At 33.6% G+C, this 18,715-nt stretch overlaps 2 protein-coding genes and 1 non-coding gene across 4 annotated transcripts; all 3 read left to right on the top strand.

Annotated features, from left to right (window-relative positions):
* Positions 1-3,946: 3,946 nt before the first annotated feature.
* Positions 3,947-12,755, top strand: LOC125867063 (probable sulfate transporter 4.2). Its single transcript, XM_049547482.1, has 17 exons — positions 3,947-4,412; positions 5,460-5,508; positions 5,949-6,150; positions 6,613-6,781; positions 7,417-7,482; positions 7,571-7,678; positions 7,947-8,054; positions 8,139-8,204; positions 8,621-8,681; positions 8,790-8,917; positions 9,497-9,538; positions 10,323-10,439; positions 10,900-10,951; positions 11,357-11,495; positions 11,665-11,753; positions 11,994-12,070; positions 12,175-12,755. The coding sequence occupies exons 1-17, from the start codon at positions 4,053-4,055 to the stop codon at positions 12,490-12,492; spliced, it is 2,151 nt and encodes a 716-aa protein (XP_049403439.1). The 5' UTR covers positions 3,947-4,052; the 3' UTR covers positions 12,493-12,755.
* Positions 12,756-13,414: 659 nt separating this feature from the next.
* On the top strand, positions 13,415-13,584 carry LOC125869479 (U12 minor spliceosomal RNA). Its single transcript, XR_007446845.1, has one exon. It is a non-coding gene; the product is annotated as a U12 minor spliceosomal RNA (small nuclear RNA).
* A 2,582-nt stretch (positions 13,585-16,166) lies between these two features.
* On the top strand, positions 16,167-17,967 carry LOC125867822 (uncharacterized). 2 transcript variants are annotated; one of them, XM_049548403.1, is made up of 3 exons: positions 16,167-16,294; positions 17,154-17,253; positions 17,597-17,967. In XM_049548403.1, exons 1-3 carry the CDS (start codon positions 16,262-16,264, stop codon positions 17,770-17,772), a joined length of 309 nt encoding a protein of 102 aa, XP_049404360.1. In that variant the 5' UTR covers positions 16,167-16,261; the 3' UTR covers positions 17,773-17,967. The 2 variants fall into 2 exon arrangements, with proteins under 2 accessions (XP_049404360.1, XP_049404359.1); XM_049548402.1 differs by having other exon boundaries at positions 16,173-16,294; positions 17,148-17,253; positions 17,597-17,916.
* Positions 17,968-18,715: the final 748 nt, after the last annotated feature.

The raw sequence follows: 18,715 nt of genomic DNA, 5'->3' as shown, positions 1-18,715 counted from the left end.
TATAAAATAGGACGGAGGGAGTAATATAAACTTGAATTGATGGAATCAATAAATTTTGAATACCGACAAAGAATTGTTAAAATGGGGCCCACTAATAACTATGTTCTTTCCCAGTGAATTCACTTTTTTAGTTAAAATGGGGCATGATGCTACTACAGTTCTGGTCCCTCTTTTGCATCAATTGTGCTCCTCAAGAACAGTGCTCAATTCCCTTTGTGGTCTCCATTTACCTTTAACTTTTTTGTGGGTATTCCTTGTCGAGCTTTCGAAGACTATTGGGTGGGAGAACGAATAATCGACTGTTAATGATCTTAAATAAAAGGGAAAAAGGATAAATATATCTCTAAACTATCGTAAATGGTATGTAAATATCTTTCGTCATATTTTTGGGACATTGGTGCCCCTGCTGTCCAAAAACTAGAGCATATATACCCTTTATACTAACGGACATACACATGTCATAATTTTATCCGCCGATTAAATATCGGATCGACGGATAAGATTGTGCCACGTGTCCCTATTTAGTCTTCCGTTAGAGTAAAGGGCATATATGCTCTAGTTTTTAGACAGCAAGGGCATCAATGTCCCAATAGTATGACGGAGGGTATCTGCATACCATTTGCGATAATTCGGGGGTATATTTGTCCTTTTTCCCTAAATAAAATATTAATATGAAGACATATATCATGTGTTCATTGAATTGATGTTTACACCATATACAGATGTTTTTTTGTTGCGTTGTGTATTAAGAGGTATAATTCACATTATTACGATAAAAAGAACAAATCGAAATCATAACGAATATGGTGAAAAAGATGAAATCTCTCTCCTTAATTAAAGGTTTCAGATTATAGCCTTGGAATTGGAGAAATTCTTAGGGAAGAACTATCCTCTTAAATTGGCTATTGGGCAACATGAATTTGAATTAGTGTATTTTCCAGATACCAAATGATTTCTAATAAATGACTTCTTTTAATTTTTGTAAAACTTCATATTTAGAAACAAATTCAGTTTGTCTCATGAGAAACTTTGAAGGACAAAATAAAATAAATCTAGATAAACATTTTTTTTTGGATAATTTTACTTGCCAAAAATAAAGGAACATTTCTAGTTGTCTGTTGTTCTTAAAAAGTCTTTTTGAATGTTTCTAAAATTATTTTTTTAAGTAGTGGCCAAAAGTATTACTTACATCACTTGTAAAAACATTTTTTTTAATTCCTATTTTGTAGAAAATTCTCTTTGATGTATTAAATTACATTTAAGCCAAGCAAACTTTCCAATCTTTTCTAAAAATATTGGCTCTAATTGGAAGGGAAAAGCCCAAAATGGAAGAGGCAGCAGAAAGAAATTAAAGGCATACCATGTTTATATATTTTATCTAATCTAGCAAAATATAGATATCATTTTAAATTAGCTTTAAGTCAAATTCAATGTATTGAATAAAAATCAATATATTGATTTACAACTTTTCCAATTCTTTTGTTATAAGTTATAAATAAAAATGATTTTGAAATCTAGATATCTGATTATATAGTTTATTGAAAATATGATCTTAGATAGAAAGTTAGTAGATAATTGAGTATTATTGTCTCGTTTATCTTTCTATATTAGTTGCCGTAGAAGTACTCTTGTAATTTCTCTTTTTCCTTTTTTTTGTTACTGTTTATTGTTTCTTTTACTTCAGTTACGTTATATTGTATTGTTGTAATTATTGTTCCTTTTTCGTAATGCTTTATCATGTTATTTCTTCTTTTCTTTTTTCTTTTTTTCAAATTGCTTTGAATTGTTTTGCCTTGAATCAAAGATAGTGACATAGCCAAAAAATTTACTAGGAGTTTCAAAATGTAAAAAATGAAGGGAGTTAACATACAATGTTTGTATATAAAACTAAATTTTAATCTAATTAAACAGTGTAATTTTTCAATTAATGAATGTCAATTAAATTAACCCCCCTTATACTAAGATGACTCGGTGATAATAACCTATCTAAAACAATCTTCCTATCATTTAAAGTAGAAATAATATCAATATATACATTATCTTTTTCAGGTTTTACACCTGAAATTAAACTGAATATATAATATATTATTAATGTTGTTGTAGCTATCTAATTAAATAATGATTAAGCTAAACGTGCAAGTGATTTCTTGCACGTCTCCACCCCCCCCCCCCCCGCCCCCCTCCCCATGAGGAAAATGAATTTTGTTGCTTTTTGTGTATAATACAAGTGGGAATGAACCTGCCCAACCATGTGTCTTTATACACTCTTGATCGATTAGTATGTAGTAATAATTATTCAGATAAGATTGCTTTTTTTTTTTTACCCGATGTTCAATATTCACTTACTTTAAAGTTTGATTAATTCAAATTTATATTAGAAAATTTTACTTTATAGTAAAACGTTTCTTATTAAAGATAATTTCATATCCAATGTTAATTGGGGGCGGATCCAAAGTTTTACCTATGCATTTAAAAGGAATTCAATAATTTCTTTCACTTAATGGTTATAAATATTTATTTGTGAATTCAATTAATAATATTGTAAATTAGTTTGAGATTACCGCGTAAATCTATAAACTTCAAATCTTTAATTTCGTGTCTGACAAATATAGAGTGATACAATTTTGGCTAGTTCAAATAACTTTTGCTTAAATAATATTTTATTAAACATGTACATATATTGAATTTAGAAGTTAGTTATTCATATTTGAAGTTACATTCTAAAATCTATAATTCATAAAGTTAAAAATTTCAACTTCTTTTTCTTCCCAAAAAAAAACTTGTTAACGATAAATCAAAGGAATACATATCAACTCTATTATAATTTTTAGTGGTACTATTCCGACAAACTAATTTATCCAATTTAATATTTACATCATAAATATATCACAAGCTTGAATATTTTCAATTTTTTTTTCATTTAATCATACTTAATCACTTTTAATTAAATAAACTCAAGATGTAGTTTAAATTTAGTAATAATATATTGAGTAAAATTTTACGAGGGCGTCAATATATTTACCACACTTATTCACAATCTATATTCATTATATTTCCTTTTCAATAATTTAAATTGTAAAAAAGTACATTGATAATGACGTTTGTGGATATTCATGGCCTGTCTTTTGAATTTGTCACTTCACCTCTTCTGTAAGATCCGTAAAATCTATCAAATAAAAAAATTAAATAAATATTTTTTTTCTTTTCTAACAAAAAATAAAAAAGATTTTTATAAAAAAAAAACTATTGAATTATAAAGAATATACAAATGACCTACTCTCCTATAAAATTCAGAGTAAAAAAATACAAATTAATTTCCATACCAAACTTATAAACACATGATGAATGTCTTTAAATACACTCTTATAACTAATATAAATATTTTAATCTCAATTTATAACTTAATCATGATAAATTAATATAATTTGATATAAATATTTTGTGTATATTCTGAGCCGTAGATAAAACAATCACTTCAAGAGGTAGTGATAAAGTTTGCGTATATTCTATTTTTCTTAGATTCCACTTGTGGATTTTCACTGAGTATGTTATTGTTATTGTTGTTTGCATATAACTTTTACCTCATAAATATAACTCCATTCATAATCATACGTTTCATATTCGAGCCATAAAATTGAGTCATCACTGATAAAAAAAAATGCTTTATTCCAAAATATAACTTTTCGATACCATCAAGAGTTGATATAGAGGTATTATCCTTAATCTTTAGTTAGAAGTTCTGATTTATAACTCTTGAGTTTGAGTCTCGAACATGAAGTCGTTTTTGGTAAAAATATTTTTTCCGAAAGTGAGAATTTTTAGTATAATTTTAATACGAATACAGAATATCGAATATGAAATAAATAAAAAAATAAGGAATAAAATATTAACGAGATTCCTAAATCAGATTTGTAAAATTGTTTTTAAAAGTCTCATCAGTCATCATATGGCAAATGAAGTTTATAGATTTTCCGCCAATCACCATTTTTCTTCTTCTCTGACACTTCCCGGTGGGAGCCACCTTACGCCGCCATTCGCCGCCGTGCTCCGCCATGGACAGAACCTACGCTTCTCCGAGCTCCCAAAACCTTACGGCTATAACAACTAATTCTGTAGATTTCGCTTCATCTTCTTCTCCTTCTCCAACTTCCATGTCGACCGGCGGTAGCCGTGCCGTGAAAATCATCCAGCTGGAGCATCCGTCTGCTACGGCATCGTCGTCGTCGGCGACGGCGTCTGCTTCGGCATCTGTTGTATCGAAATGGAAGGCGAGGATGAAGGGGATGACATGGAAGGAATGGATTGAGCTATTTTTTCCTTGTTATCGTTGGATGCGAACGTATAAAGTGCGTGAGTACTTGCAATCTGATCTCATGGCTGGTATCACAGTCGGTATCATGCTTGTTCCTCAGGTACAATTTTTTTTCATTGTTTGTTTAAATTATGAATTGAATTAGTCATCTCTGTTACCGTATGAAGCATATTTGTTCGAATTCACGGTCAAAAGTTTAGAACTTTGAATCTCGAAATTTCAACTGTGCGAAATAAAATGAGACAGAGGTAGTAATAGAATTCATAGGTTGATAGTGCTGAGTTAATCACTCTCTCAATCCCATTCTATGGGACAAGGTCAAAGTTCTTCCAGCTTTTTGAAATAAAGTTTACAGATTTGCAAACTTGGTATAGAGTATTATAAGTTGCAACAGTTAATAATTCAATTTATTTGAAAACATTTGAAAAGTTGTAGTCAAATGAAAATTGTTTTAATTAGTGATTACAGAGGGAGTACTTTTTTTTTTTTTTTGGTTTTCTTGCTATACACATTGAATCCTGCTTATAAACTGTGGTTGTATGTACTGTGTCAGTTTCAGAGTGTGAATGTACGTGTGTTAAGAGTATTGAAGGATCTCTTTTCCTAAATATACATATTAAGCAATGCACCATTGCATATAAATTCTAGATCTGCCTCTTGTTATAAGCTTACTGTTGATGATAGGTTGGATATCTGCGCATTTCATTTGTGTAATTTAATCGTTAGTCAGTTCATACCTTTCTGTCTCCGCTTCTCTTAATTGTTTTCTTTTTCTCAACAATTTTATAGATTTAAGATAATGGAGCTCTGGTTCCTCTTTTAACTTTTATGATTTGTAAACAGTATAATTGATGATGTGATAGAACTATAGACTGAAGGCCCTGCTGGGTTCACTTGTCCTCCTCTCTATCTGTTTTTGATTGAGAATGAGCATGTGGATACTAGGATCTTTTAGATTAATTGCTAATATCAAAATGATGATTGGATAAAATGTCCTTAGTCCGCACTGTTTGTCTTTAGCATTATATGAGCTATCATCTTATGCTAGACTGCTTGTCAAGTGTGCTTTTTATTGAGGCGCTTTTGGTCTTTCAATGAGAATGAATTATATACATTTTCATTTTAACTGATTATGTTATGTTTACAGTCGATGTCCTATGCAAAGCTGGCAGGGCTTCAACCCATATATGGACTTTGTAAGTACACCATTGGAGCATAATTTACTTATTTAGGTTTCTTTCTTCATTTCAACAAAAGTGAAGCAGATACTCTTCTCGATATGTTGATGAAGGCACCTTTGAATACTATGCTGAAATGGAAATAAATCTCGAATTCATATATTGAGCTCTGCATTAGGTGCTGAGGTTATTTTCCTTGTTTTGAAATAAGAAGGTGTTTTTCTCCTCTTTGAAGCACTGTTTTCTTTCCTACTTAATTTAGCATCCATAGCTGAAGAAAAAATCTGTGTGGATTAAAATCTCCATGACCATTCCAGAGTTTTTCGAATGTCTAGTTGTTATGAACCTTTGTTTCCTAGCTATGTTAATTTGATTCTTTATAACTACGAAACCTATCTTCTGCTTACTTAGTAATCTTCACAATTGTAGCTTTTCTTAATCTGACCTTTGCTAAACAGATTCTGGTTTCATCCCTATATTTGTCTACACCATATTTGGGTCATCTCGTCAGCTTGCAATTGGTCCAGTTGCATTGACGTCCCTTCTAGTCTCAAATGTCTTGAGCAGCATAGTTGAACCATCAGACAAGTTATACACAGAGCTCGCTATACTATTAGCACTTATGGTTGGCATCTTGGAATGCATAATGGCGCTGTTACGGTATTTCTTCTTTAAGCTTTGATTCTTTCTTATCATAACTTTGAAATATCTAGATTGTCATACTCTCTTGTGGTCAAAGTGAGAATCCATGCCTATCATCTCTTATACACACAAAAGTTATAGCTTCTAGGAGAATTTGTTCACCATTCCCCGGCTCTACTGATTGAAACCATTCATAGCAAAGGGGATTGTAACATAGACCATGCTTAAACACTGGGCTAGGCCTTACTTCCTAAGAGGAGTATGATGCAAATATCGCCGTCCCTGTAAGAATTGGAAACTTGTTGCTTAGAATTTAAAGAGTTGATATTGGTTGCTAATAATGTGCCTTTTGATGTACGTTGGGCTCTAATGAGTTCTGAATCCATGGTTCTGTTACGAGCTGGTTGAAAATTCTGCAAATTGGTTTTGTTTCTGACTGAAATTGTTCAAAGTCTCATTCCCAGTTTCATTCCTCTGTAGGCTTGGATGGATCATACGTTTCATCAGCCACTCTGTGATATCTGGTTTTACAACCGCCTCCGCTTTTGTCATTGCCTTGTCCCAAGCAAAGTATTTCTTGGGATATGAAATAGAACGGAGCAGCAAAATTATACCTCTAGTCGAAAGTATAATTTCTGGAGTAGATAAGGTACTTCTCAGAATTAAATATTTGCAGGTTACTCCATCTTTATGCATGCTAAGAGAAACTTAAATGTGAGTGATTTAGGTTGAAGTATGCAGACTAGATACTTGATTTCTTTCTTTTGGGTGGTCGACACACTATTCACTAACGACCAGAACTAGCATGAAACTAAAATTTTCTCTGCAATGTCAGATATAACTGTCTACTTAGCTTTTATGATGATTCATGTCCTGCAAAACCTTAATGTTGGGGTGGATTTTTGTTTTTAGTCAAAGGTTATCACATTGTATAAATGGGTAATATTCTACAATATTGGTTTGGAGAGCTATATCTCTCAATCATGTATAGACAAAGGACATTCATTGAAAGAACTAGTACATGAAGGTAATATAAGTTAGGCACTGGTAAGTGCTGAGTGTCGTCGAAGAGGACTTTGAATCATTTTGTTGGAGACTTGGAAACTACTTCAAAACAGGCAGTTGTAAGTCAACAAAATTTCCTTATTTCCTTTTCCGGAGTAGATTTGAAAAAAGGCAAGAGAACTATTATGCATTGTTTTTAAGTCATTCAGTTAATTCTTTATTTAATCACTACAAGATATTTTTCGTTGTCTCAACGACTAATTCTATTTTCTTTTGTAGTTCTCATGGCCTCCTTTTATTATGGGCTCACTGATGCTAGCTATTCTTCTGACCATGAAGCACCTGGTAGAAGCTTGCAACATTTTCATGTGTATTGTAAACTTTTTTGTCGGTAATATGAAGGTTTCATTTGTTTTAAATGTTTTCTTCTCAGGGAAAAACAAGGAAGTACTTGCGGTTTCTGCGTGCTGCTGGTCCCCTCACAGCTGTTGTTCTGGGTACAGCTTTTGTGAAAATCTATCATCCACCTTCAATTTCGTTGGTGAGAACGATATGAATTAAGCTCAACCTGAACTGCAGGAATTGAGTTTAAGATTAGCCTAAAAAACATTACATGTGACCAAGTCTGAGAACACAGAAATAACGACTTCAGTTACATTTGCCACTTTTTTCCTCACATGGGACTGAGAAGGATAGTTGCATAAATTAATTTTAACATCTGACATACAGGGTCAGCAAGACCTACTCTGCATGATGTGAATTGACAGAACTGTTATCACTATAATAAAGATGTTTATCCGATGGTTTAGGTGGGAGATATACCTCAGGGGCTGCCAAAATTTTCTGTACCAAAGCAATTCGGTCATGTAAAGTCTTTGATCCCTACTACAGTTCTTATTACTGGTGTGGCTATCCTGGTAAGTAAGAATTTAAGCATTCACTGTCTGTCCTTTTCTAGACAATTTGTTTGTGATAGGTGATACTAGTTACCAACATTATAGGAATCAGTGGGGATTGCTAAGGCACTGGCAGCAAAGAATGGATATGAGTTGGATTCAAATCAAGAGGTGTGTGACTTTCGATCATCTCCTCAAGAACTGCTATTCACTTATTTTCTATGGACAAGTCTGATTTATCTATAGTCTGTTGTGAGATTGAGCAAGATCTATTGTTTAATGTGTGAGTTAAGTGATATGTTTTCACCAAATATTTGTAATTTGGATAGTTTACATTTAAATGTTCATATTTAGCACATTTTACCTTTTCCTTTTCTCCCTTAATTCCATTGTTAGCTGAATGTTTTTTTAAGAGCTTCTGATCAAATTCTAGTTCTTGACCAATTTCACTCAAATTGTAAGAAACATTATCTGGTTACTCATTCCGTTCTCCTCCTTCTATTGTCACTGTATAACAACCACAAAAAGTCTCATGTGAAACCAGAACACTTTGTACTAAACTTGTTATGGTTCTGTTATTGTAACAGTTATTTGGTCTTGGGGTGGCCAACATTTGTGGCTCATTCTTTTCAATTTACCCTACAACAGGTGAGTTTGGAATATCATTTGTGGCTTGATCAATTTCATATTTGTATCTTTTCAAAATTTCTCCCAGCTGGTTTCTGACAAAGCTCCTCTTTCCTAATGCCATGTTAGGCTCTTTTTCTAGATCAGCTGTAAATCATGAAAGTGGAGCGAAAACGGGCTTATCAGGGCTTGTGATGGGAATTATAATGGGTTGTGCACTATTATTCTTGACTCCTGTATTTGAATACATACCTCAGGTAAAGGAATTTGCTTGAAGGTGTAAAGTTTTCACCTGACCTGACTGTCGGTAACTAGATTGCTTTCAACTGTCACATCATTTGGAGCAATGTTTTCAGTCTCTTGGCCTCTATCTTGGCTCCAATTTGTAACGTATGCTATGGGATATAACTATCATTATGATAAGGGAGGATAACCTATTGGGGGTTTGAGTCCATATGGGGTAAAATGGGGAAACAGCCACTATTGAGCTCCTGTTCTTTTACTTTTTTTTGTGGGGTGGTTGGGTGAGGGTGGAGTTCAGCATGTCCAGAAAAAAGAGAGATGTAATCATCTTTTATCTGTTTATACAACTCATATTTAAGTGCATTCCTGTATCAACGATCTAGGAAGGTCGAAGGCAATAAAATATGAAAAATAAATACATTTTTTATATTTCTAAGCTAAGATTAAACAAAAGGATGTTGGACACTGTAGATCTTTCCATTATTGCATGCTTGCAGTTTTTGTGTTTAACATTTGACAATTTCCTGTCTTTGTTATGATATTTTAAACTTTCCACTTCTCACTATTTTTATTTATTTGTATTGCTGTGGCAGTGTGCTTTGGCTGCGATTGTGATATCTGCTGTAATTGGACTGGTATGGCCATCTTCTACCCCAAAATGATGTGTTCCATTTTATACTTTCAGAGTGCCATTCTTTTGAATGGACTTCTTTATTTGCCAGATATAGCTTTTAGTTGAAGTTAACAACATCAGCAGTTGACTAAATACATCAGCAACTACTCAATCATGCTTCATTTGGGTTTATCATGTCATAGTTCTCTGATGAATCTAGTTGGCTTGCTTGGATTTTTGCATTATATGTTTAAAAAGATTGGTGTCAAATACTGACCAGCAAGGGAAAAACATCCTGCATCCTTACCCTTTTTTTCATCAAGGCTAATTAGTAAGTGTTATAGGAGCATTTTCCAGTTCATTGTTTGATTGTCCTGACACTCTATTGATATTTTCCCTGGGAATTATTGCTGTATGATCAGATAATATCGAGTCATACAGTAATACACGGAAGCTGAAGAGAAAGTAATACTCTTTCGCTGTCAAGGATCATTTCATTTGAGGATTTGCATTTATAATTTCCTGAATAGCTCTTAGTTATCAGTTTCCTATTTGTTTTATATGACTCCTATCCACTTCTTTGTTTATTTCTAATTACTTTCACTAAGCACACCACATTCCTGTAAGATATTCACAACCTTGAAGCATCATGGATGAAATTCTTGTTTAGGTGCCGACTGTTTTAGGATCAAGTAAGACCACATTCTGCATTTCACTATAAGCACAGATAAATGAACTTTAACTGCAGCAAATATCATGTTCAGATTGTAAAATTATATTCTTATTTCTATTTTTCTTCATTTCAGGTGGATTATGACGAGGCTAAATTTTTGTGGCGTGTTGACAAAAAAGATTTTCTGTTATGGACTATTACTTGCATGACAACCTTGCTTCTAGGCATAGAGATTGGTGTCCTTGTTGGGGTTAGTATCTATCTATAATCAGACTTAAATATATTGAAAATTTCATTCTAGATATTCAATTAAAGTTTTTTCATAAACTATAAACTGAGAACTATCTTTTGTTGTTCAACCAACTGTTTGTTGCTACGAGCTTGGCCTGCTTGCTAGTTACTTGATTTTATGGTGGTCAAAGTACAATCACTTAGAAGGAAATGCTTGAAGTTAAATTCATTGATAATTGAATGTTATGCAGTATTTGCTTGAAGTCCAATGCCTTCTTTATTTTGAAATTTCACATAATGGGAGTCAAAACAAATACCTGTTGCTCCAATTCTATAACCAGAAAAAGAACCTGATGATATGTAATGAAGATGTTAATAGTTCCAATATACTGGCTGATAACTTCTATATTGGAAAAATATATTTATGATCTTAAGAATAAACTCAGCTTGCCAACTTTTTTGGTCTCATTTGTTCACAGGTTGGCGTGTCACTTGCTTTTGTTATCCATGAATCAGCAAATCCGCATATTGGTAAGTTCCTGCAATCGTCCCTACCTTGTAATTGAATCACTGACTTAGTTAATATATGTACATTGCCAGCACGATTCTTAAGCTTTTCATAACACTATCCTGTAGTTGAATCATTGACTTCTTCATGTTGCCATTGCTATTCTTTGGTGCCTCTCCGTGTCCTCTAAATATTCAGGCAATATAATGTTTTATCTGGATGCTTCTCTCACCCCTCTTTCAAATTTTTCATTTTCTTGGTGACACTTCAGTCCTTACAAGCATTTCTTTTCCCATAGTTGTTTACTGCAAAGTTTCAAGATAATTAAGTACTTGATGTTTAAACCGCAGTGCTAAGTTCTGTTATTTTTTCCTTTAGGTCAATGCCTTATAATTAATGAAATTTTTTATGACATGACTTGCTTTCAGCTGTCTTGGGGCGTCTTCCTGGAACTACTATTTACAGAAATACTCAACAATACCCCGAAGCATATACATATAATGGTATTGTGATTGTTCGAATTGATGCACCTATATACTTTGCCAACACAAGTTACATAAAGGACAGGTGAGAACACTGTCTTTTCTTTTTCTTTATTTTTCCACTAGGACAGCAAGTTTTCCCTTGAATTCTGTATTTCTGAAGACTGAAGCATGGACTAAACTGTTAAGGTTCTATTGCTTTCAGCAAATTATATCCTACATGTCACTGTGAATCTCTTTTATTTCTTGCACAGGTTACGGGATTATGAAATTGAAAAAGAGGAATCTAAAGGTCGGGGACCAGAAGTTTCAAGAATTCATTTTGTGATCCTTGAGATGGCCCGTAAGTCTCCATGAATTGGCACAATCTGAATGACTAAATGACTAAATGATGATGAATTTACCAATCCTATTTCCTTTGCTATGTTTTAGTAGTGCTAAAGTTTCTTCTGTCTCATACAGTTCTAATATTTTCTGGTATTTGATATGAAACTGAAGAAAATTATAATGCTTTAGGGGTTGAGCATACTATTATCTGCCATTAGTTTCATTATACTAAACACAATTCATGTGTCTATTCCAGCTGTTACGTATATAGACTCCAGTGCTGTTCAAGCTCTGAAAGAGCTCCATCAGGAATATAAATCGCGAGACATTCAGGTTGAGAATGTCTCTCTTTTGCTAAGACTGTACAAATATGCATCCCAAATTCTATATCCTAGAACTTACTTTCCAGCCTAACGATACCATGTGTTGTATTGCAGCTAGCCATTTCCAATCCCAACCGCGAAGTGCTACTGACCCTAGCTAAAGCTGGTGTGATTGATCTGATTGGCAAGGAGTGGTACTTTGTTCGAGTTCATGATGCAGTGCAAGTTTGTCTTCAGCATGTTCAGCGGTTAACAGAATTTCCAAAGGCACACGACTCTCTGGCAGAAAACAAACCAAGCTTGTTCCAGAGGCTACTCAATCAAAGGAAAGACGATTTTTTTCAACCTGAACTCGAATCTGGTGTCCACGAATCTCTTCTTTCCAAGGACACCAATCCTCAACTCGAGCCACTCCTGTCAAAAAAGACATGATGATGGAGACTGCTTCCAAGATGTATCAGTATGTATGTTATATAATGTATTCGATTTTTTTCCGACTTTGGTTTGATTGATTGATTGACTGTAATTAGCTTACCTTTCTATTTGAACAGAGAGAGAGAGAGAGTTATTTATCATATGTTATTAGTATCTTTTTCCTGGCTGATATGCATTCTTCCCAAGTTTGTAATCAGATGCCAGTGCAAATTTTCTGTACATCACAGTGGAAATAAAAGAAAAGCATATTGTTGATATCATTTCAATTTGCATTGCAAACCTTAATATTGTACAATTGTAGGAGTGTGTTCGAGATGGAGGAAATAATTTTCAATTTTCCCATGATTGGTTAGTCAAATTTGTTTTAAAAGATTAGTTTTCTAGAAAAGCAAGTTCATGATACCAGGAAAGTGACTTCCTTAACGAAAGTAAGGAAAATAAGTTTCGTAACTATCATTCAACCCCATCTGCCTCCACCCCCACACCTCTACTTTATAATTATTTATCAAACACCAGAAAATAGGTAAGAGAACTACTTTTTTTACTAGGCCAAGGTACGTACCAAAAGTGTTAATTGTAAAAAAAAAAACTATTTTTGAAAGATAAATTTCCGCTACTACTCAAAAGCAAACAACATACCTATCCTTCCCTTCCGACAAGTGAGGTCTTAGGAGAGTGGTATGTACACAAACCTTATCCCTCCTATCTTTGTGGGGGTAGAATGGTTATTTTCAAAAGATAACTACTCGAAATCACTTATAGTTAAAAACAACCAAAATAAAGCGAGGAAATAACTATAAGAATAAAACCGATTTACCTAACTAAGATTTACAACTCATTCTCCATCCCACATCGAAGGTTGCAATATTATGAGTGATATTTGAGTATTATAAATGATAGAAAGTAGGAAATTAAAAAACTGCCTTAAACTAATGAGTAAGGAAAACAAAGCGGGCGGTGAGAGCCGGCCGCAGCGCTTATCAATTAACACTTTGGTGTTTAATTTGGCGCAAGAATTTATGGAGGGGTTATAGGCTGGCCAAGTGTTGACGCTGCCTACTTTGCAGAACTCACTTGTGCGGGCCTCCCAACACCCACCCCAATACCTAGTCTTAAATCTTTTTATTTTATTTTATTTCTCTTAATAGTATATTAAAATATATGAACCACCAAGTTATTAAGGTCGTGGATATGGTTTAGATTGATGTGGTGAGCTTCAACGAGAGTAGATGTGGTCGAGAAAGTGTAAGAGTTAATGTGATGAACTAAGTCATTAAGGTTGTGGATTAGGATGATAGGTTAGTATAGTATCTTGTCTAGTGAGATTGGTTTAGTCATTAAGGTTGTGGATTAGGATGATAGGTTAGTATAGTATCTTGTCTAGTGAGATAGGTTGGTTTAGTCATTAAGGTTGTGGATTAGGTTAGTATAGTATCTTGTCTAGTGAGTGGATTAGGATGATAGGTTAGTATAGTATCTTGTCTAGTGAGATTGGTTTAGTCATTAAGGTTGTGGATTAGGATGATAGGTTAGTATAGTATCTTGTCTAGTGAGATAGGTTGGTTTAGTCATTAAGGTTGTGGATTAGGTTAGTACAGTATCTTGTCTAGTGAGATAGGTTGGTTTAGTCATTAAGGTTGTGGATTAGGATAGTATAGTATCTTGTCTAGTGAGATAGGTTGGTTTAGTCATTGAGGTTGTGGATTAGGATGATAGGTCAGTATAGTATCTTGTCTAGTGAGATAGGTTTAGATCGATGTGGTGAGCTTCAAGAGGAGTAGATGTGGTCGAAAAAGCATATGAGTTAATTAAGATGGAATATGATGCGTATCTTTGTCTAAGTGAGATAGGCTTAGACCGATGTGGTGAGCTTCAAGAGGAGTAGATGTGGTCGAAAAAGCCTCTATGAGGGTTAATTAGATAAGAATATGATACACCTTCAACTAATGAAAGACATGAATTTAGATAAGAAATTATAAGATTGTGGATTAGGATGATAGGTTAGTAGGTAGTTCAGTATCATTTTGTGGTCTAGTGAGATAGGTTTAGATCGATGTGGTGAGCTTTAGGAGGAGTAGATGTGGTTGAAAAAGCATATTTGAGAGTTAATTAGACAGAATATGATGCACCTCTAACTAACTAAAAGACATGAATTTAGATAAAAAGTTATTAAGGTTATGGATTAGGTTAGCAGATAGTTTAGTATCATCTGTTGTCCAGTGAGATAGGTTTCTCCTTTGCATACTAGTAGTATTAACACTATTCTTGTAATTTTTGATCCCTCAATTTATGCTACTACTTATTTTTATAGTGCTTATTCGGTTATCATTTTATTTTATTGTGGATATTGTTTCTTCTGTATGCTTTGGAATTTATTCTCTATTGTTTGCGATGTCTTCATTACTTTTGTTTTAAATATGCTTTGATATGCATAATTTGATTCGAGGATCTTTCAGAAATAGTCTCTCTAACCTCCACAAGACAAAATACTAAAATTTGCATACTTTCTATCTTTCTCCATATCCCGATTCTACAAAATTACAGTAAATGAACATGTTGAAGAATCTTCTCGTGTCAAAAGTAATTCCACAGTTAAATATATTTATAGCAACAAAACAAAAAAGTTATTTCTTCCTATTCATATAGTTTTCAATCAAGCGGATGCAATTAAATTTATTTGGCTATAGCTCCGCCCCTGTGTCAAATTTATGTCTCTTGCTTCAGTAGGACGGAGGTACCGTTCCCACGTGAACGGAGTTGTCCCATTGACAACTCAATTTGGACATCTTTATTTCATGTGAAGTTAAAAATGAGAGAAATAGTACACCTTAATTTCCGGCTTCGTAGCATGTTGTCGGTCTTATTTTTGTATTATTTAAATTCCACATTTTTATTTTTGTGTAATTGATAATATTATTGTTATGTGATTAGAAAATTAATTACGAGTTTGATATTTGGAAACAATCTCTTGTAAAAATGTTGTGTAAAATAAATCTTTATAGTCCTTTTATTTTCCCGAAATTTAACAACAACAACAAACATATTCAGTGGAATTCCACTAAGTGGGTCTGGGGAGGATATAGTGTGCGAAAACATTATCACTATCTCAGGGATGTAGAGAGACTGTTTCCGAAAGACCCTCGGCTCAAGTGCATTAAATTCAAGGAAAGGAAGAAGAAAACAATGGATAAAACAATCGTTAATAAGAAAAACAGTGTAAAGTCTGCAAGAAAGAGACAACAACAACATTAAAATAGTGTAATAATCGAACCACAATAAACAACATAATAACTAGAACTACAAGGATACGACTAGTACTACGACACACTAACAATCCTAAACCTTTACAAGACAAGACAACACTCCCATCTTTACTAACTTTCTACCCTAATATGCGAACTTCACATAACAAAAGCTTAATACATCGAAACGTATCTACTTTTGGATTATTTGTCTATAGATGGACAAAATTATCAAGTGGAGGCTGCTGGCTATGCTGCTGGCTATGATAATAATCCTATAAAGACAAAAATATGGTCATTCACAAATCTCCTCTAATCCTCTCTCCACCAATTATCATTTATCTATCACGTGGGATTCTTGGCCCTACAAAATACTACATTTCTCTTTTGGTACACTATATAATATAATTCATGTTTTATCATAATATTATATCATACAATATAATATAATTCTTGTGCATTTGATCTCTCATATAATATTTTCTTCAAGTTGCTTTTTGTGAAGATCAGTTACTAAACTTATCATGGGGGATTCCCCTGCTTCTTACATATACATGGTAACTAAAAGATTCATATTTCTATTTTTTTTTTTTTATAATTGTGGTATCTGAATCAGTTTGCGTGCATCTTGATTAATTTTATATAGTACTTGTTAATTCCCATCAATAAATGTATCGAATAATTCTGTTTACCAAAAATTGGACGAATAGAAAAAATTCACCTAGTATTTTTTATTTATGATCACCAACTTCTCATCATGATACTTCAATGAATTAGCAAGGGTTCTTTTTTTTTTGTTTTCCTTCTTTTGATTCTATATTAGAAAGGGTGATATATGTTAAAGCAACGGTAAAGTTGTCTTTATATGACATATAGGTTATGACTTATGAGTTCAAGGTGTGGAATCAACTATTGATGGTTACATCAGGTTAGGCTGCCTACAACACATACCCTTGGGTGCAACCCTTCCTTGACCCTTCATGAACGCAGGGTACTTCGTCCACCAGACTCACACACCCTTGGGTGCAACCCTTCCTTGACCCTTCATGAACGCATGATACTTCGTCCACCAGACTGTCCTTTTTTCTTGATTTTGTATTTGAAAGGGAGTCTTGGAGCACGGTAAATTGTCTCCATGTCACCATGTGAATTATGACCTATAGGTCATGGATCAAGGATTCAAGCTGTTGAATCAGTCACTAATAGTTACATTATGGTAGACTTTCTACATCACACAACCTCTTAAGGTGCGACCATTTTTTGACCACTTATAAACATGAAACACTTTATGCATGGAATAAGGGACAACCTTTATTCTTGATTTTGTATTTGAAAATTGGGAACTTATTTTGGATTTTTTTCTTGTTTTTTGTTTTTATTATGTACTAACCTAATTGTCCTTGATGTTAGGTGCAGCACCTGATAGAAAAGTGTCTAATTTTTCACATGACTAAAGAGGAATGCATAGAGGCACTTTCCAAGCATGCAAATATCAAATCTGTCATCACTGTTACTGGTTAGTGTTGTAATATTTCTATCGGATTTAACTTATATACAACGACACTGTTCAATTTTTTAAATATATTTTAACTTGTTATAACAAGCAACCATCATTATTTTTAAAAACTTACTAGTCCCACTAATTATAGATGGTATAGTGTTTCTCGATAACCTGATAGTATATTAAAAGTTAACAGATGAATATTAACTTATTCACTGCTCATAATGATGTTTGCTAATATGCACAATACTATTTTCCGATGAAGAATGTTCAACTGACAATCTTAGCTACACCATTGCTAATATGTCATTTCTTGTATACCTAACAGATCATTGTGATACTTATTTATATTTTTCAGTGTGGAATGAGTTAGAGAAAGAGAACAGGGAGTTCTTCGAGGCATACGCTAAATCACATAATAAAAATCGCGCAACAGAGGCAAAGGCAGAGGCAGTGGCAGAGGCGGAGGCAAGTACAATGATTCAGAAATTGTTATTGGATCATGATCATACTAAAAAATCAGATAAGGAATAACAAATAATCGTGTTGTTGATTGTAGCGTTGAAAAAAATTACGTTCAAACAAGCAAGTATGTCATGGTTCGAGGAGTCTACGTGTCGTGTATAGACCTAAAAGAGCACGGTAGCCTATGCATCAAAGGTGAAGTCTTGACCTAAAAGACTTCAACAGTTTGTGTAGCCATAAATCCTATTATATTCATTATATTCGTTAAATGGTGTCAAGCTCAAAAGGCAAGTGGTAATTGAAGTACTAATACGTCTCTAAAAAATGTCATTAGGTGTGTCGAATCCTCTAAAAGTAGTACAACTTTCGAAGATCTGACATGGATGTGATAACATTTTAGAGAGTGTTAGCAACATAGCCAGACAATAGTACTATGTGGTACTTTATTGAAATGTTCACTATACTAGCTATATGCTAATTCAATCATGGCACTGTTGGTATCTTTTGTGTCCTCTATGAGGTGTTGCCAAATGAATTTGGGCCTCTAGCTGTCTTGTTTTGTTGTAACATAGAGTTCATGTGACATGTGATTTTCTTGTTATTTAGCTAATGGAGTGTTAACATAGTGGGGGCTACTTTGTTCATTTTCACATCTCAATCATGCACCTTTTCCTTCGGAAACAATCTCTCTACCTTCACGTGATAGATTAAGGTCCATATTCACCTGAAATTTCACTGGATATGTTGTTGTTGTTAATCATGCACCTTTTGGAATATGAACTTTATAGTGAATGTGATTCTGTATTATGAAAATTCGAGTTTGGAACAGTCCTTGCGTTACTCCCACTCTTTGATAACTACGTACTAAGACGCTTCAAAAGAACTATGTTCACTACTTGCATTCACCTTAAGGGCTAATCCAACCTAACCCAAGATTATTATTGGCAAAGTTAAATGAAACGTTATGATCAATAATGATTCATATTGTCTAACCCAACTAGTTTGGAATTAA

Source organism: Solanum stenotomum, chromosome 6 (genome assembly GCF_019186545.1).
Source record: "Solanum stenotomum isolate F172 chromosome 6, ASM1918654v1, whole genome shotgun sequence".
Classification (NCBI taxonomy): domain Eukaryota; kingdom Viridiplantae; phylum Streptophyta; class Magnoliopsida; order Solanales; family Solanaceae; genus Solanum; species Solanum stenotomum.
This window is presented reverse-complemented; position numbering and strand designations above follow the sequence as displayed.